This window comes from Mandrillus leucophaeus, unplaced genomic scaffold (genome assembly GCF_000951045.1).
Source record: "Mandrillus leucophaeus isolate KB7577 unplaced genomic scaffold, Mleu.le_1.0 Scaffold11, whole genome shotgun sequence".
NCBI lineage: Eukaryota > Metazoa > Chordata > Mammalia > Primates > Cercopithecidae > Mandrillus > Mandrillus leucophaeus.
This window is the reverse complement of record NW_012099209.1, coordinates 1,575,538-1,577,807: the sequence shown is the minus strand read 5'-3', so window position 1 is coordinate 1,577,807 and position 2,270 is coordinate 1,575,538. Positions and strand designations below refer to the sequence as shown.

General features: G+C 51.9%; 1 protein-coding gene across 1 annotated transcript in view; it reads left to right on the top strand.

Moving 5' to 3' along the window:
• Positions 1 to 2,270, top strand: part of UNC13A (unc-13 homolog A (C. elegans)) — a 103,831-nt gene that overhangs the window by 59,126 nt on the left and 42,435 nt on the right. Inside the window, exons 20-21 of the mRNA XM_011991186.1 lie at positions 830 to 993; positions 1,723 to 1,873. Coding sequence (XP_011846576.1) covers positions 830 to 993; positions 1,723 to 1,873 — 315 coding nt within the window. The remainder of the gene's footprint in view (positions 1 to 829; positions 994 to 1,722; positions 1,874 to 2,270) is intronic.

Sequence of the window (2,270 nt, the reverse complement as noted above, 5' to 3'; positions counted from 1 at the left end):
CCTGGGAGGCAGATATTGCAGTGAGCCGAGATTGCGCCACTACACTCCAGCCTGGGCAACAGAGCAAGATTCTGTCTCATAATAATAATAATAATAATAATAATAATAATAATACTATAGAATGGAAATGGACATTACGAGGGTGGTGGATGAGGTATACTTGGTGTACAGTAGGCGCTCAGCCAGTATGGCGGCCATGACCTGCTCCATCCATCCTCCCTCCTCCCCTTCCTCCTCAGAAAGAGCGCTTTGTGAAACTCCTGGACCAGCTGCATAACTCCCTGCGGATTGACCTCTCCATGTACCGGGTAGGAAGCGCGTGCAGGAGGATTTGCTCACCCTGTGTACGTGCTGTCTCTTATACACATCTAGATGTGTATAAGTGGACAGATGAGGAATAGATGGATGGATGGATAAATTGATGGATGGCTGTCTCTTATACACATCTAGAGGATGGTTGTGAGTAGTTGGTGGACAGATGAGGAATAGATGGATGGATGGATAAATTGATGGGTGGATGGATGGTTGGTTGTATGGAAGAATGCATGATTGGACAGGTGGATTAAGTTGTGGATCAATGTATGAGATGGATGGATGGATGGATGGATGGGTGGATGGATGTGTGGCTGAACTACTGAAAGGTTGGAAGAGTGGATGGGTGAAATTTGGGGTAGTTAGATTGGTGGGTGTGTGGATGGATGAAACAGTAGATGAATGAATTAATGAATAAACAGGCAGATGGATGACATAAGCTGCCCCAGACCCTGGGACCTCTGACCCCTGGCGACCGCTTGCACTCTCCATGACACTTTCTTTCCCATGGTGGCAGAACCTGTTCCACTTTGTGACCGACGTGCAGAACAATGGGGTTGTGAAGATCCCGGATGCCAAGGGCGACGATGCCTGGAAGGTTTACTACGATGAGACAGCCCAGGAGATTGTGGACGAGTTTGCCATGCGCTACGGCGTTGAGTCCATCTACCAAGCCATGACGTGAGGCTGCAGGCTGGGGTGCAGGAAACAAGAGGGAGGTCACCAAGTGGGCACTGGCAGGTCTGGGGTGGGAGGGATTCTCAGGGGAAGGATCCAGAGAGGAAGTGGGCATGGTGGAGGGGGGGTGTTTTGTAATTCCCCTGGAGATCAGGACGGCGTTGTGGTTGACATCTGGAGTGACATGGAAGAGAAGGAGGAGTTAGAAGCAGAGATAGAGGCTGGGCATGGTGGCTCAAGCCTGTAATCCCAGCACTTTAGGAGGCCGAGGTGGGCAGATCACTCCAGGTCCAGGAGTTCAAGACCAACCTGGGCAACATGGTGACACCTCATCTCTACTAAAAATACAAAAGTTATCCAGGTGTAGTGGCGTGCGCCTGTAATCCCAGCTACTCGGGAGGTTAGGGTGGAAGAATCACTTGAACCCAAGCGGCGGAGGTTGCGGTCAGCCGAGATTGCGCCACTAAACTCCAGCCTGGGTGACAGAGTGAAACTCCATCTCAAAATAAATAAATGAATAAATAAATAAGAAGCAGAGTTAGAGCAACTCAAATGGATATAAAGATGGAGGGGAGAGGAGATGCAGAGACCCAAAGGACAGAATCAAGCAGGGGATGGCTTGGGAGGTGACGGAGACCCACTCACAGATGCTATCTTGGAGGCATTCTAGGGAGGAACTTGGTCCATCCCAGCTGGACCCCTGGCCCAGTGCCTCCTGCTCCCTCTCTCCAGCCACTTTGCCTGCCTCTCCTCCAAGTATATGTGCCCGGGGGTGCCTGCCGTCATGAGCACCCTACTCGCCAACATCAATGCCTACTACGCGCACACCACCGCCTCCACCAACGTGTCTGCCTCTGACCGCTTCGCCGCCTCCAACTTTGGGGTCAGTCCTGGGGACTGGGACTGGAGAATGAGGGAGAGCCCAACTTTATCCCGGTCAGATCTGATGTGACTCCTGGGTCCCCAGTCTAGACCAGACTGCTGTGTGACTTTCCACCAATCACTACCCGTCTCTGAGCCTCCATTTACTCCTGTGTAGATTGCTATAGAATGGAGGCTGGGTGCGGTGGCTCATGCCTGTAATCCCAGCACTTTGGGAGGCTGAGGCGAGTGGATCACCTGAGGCCAGGAGTTCGAGACCAGCCTGGCCAACATGGTGAAAACCCATCTCTACTAAAAATCCAAAAGAAAATTAGCCGGGGGTGGTGGCCTGTGCCTGTAGTCCCAGCTACTTGGGAGGCTGAGGCAGAAGAATTGCTTGAGCCTGGGAGTCAGAGGTT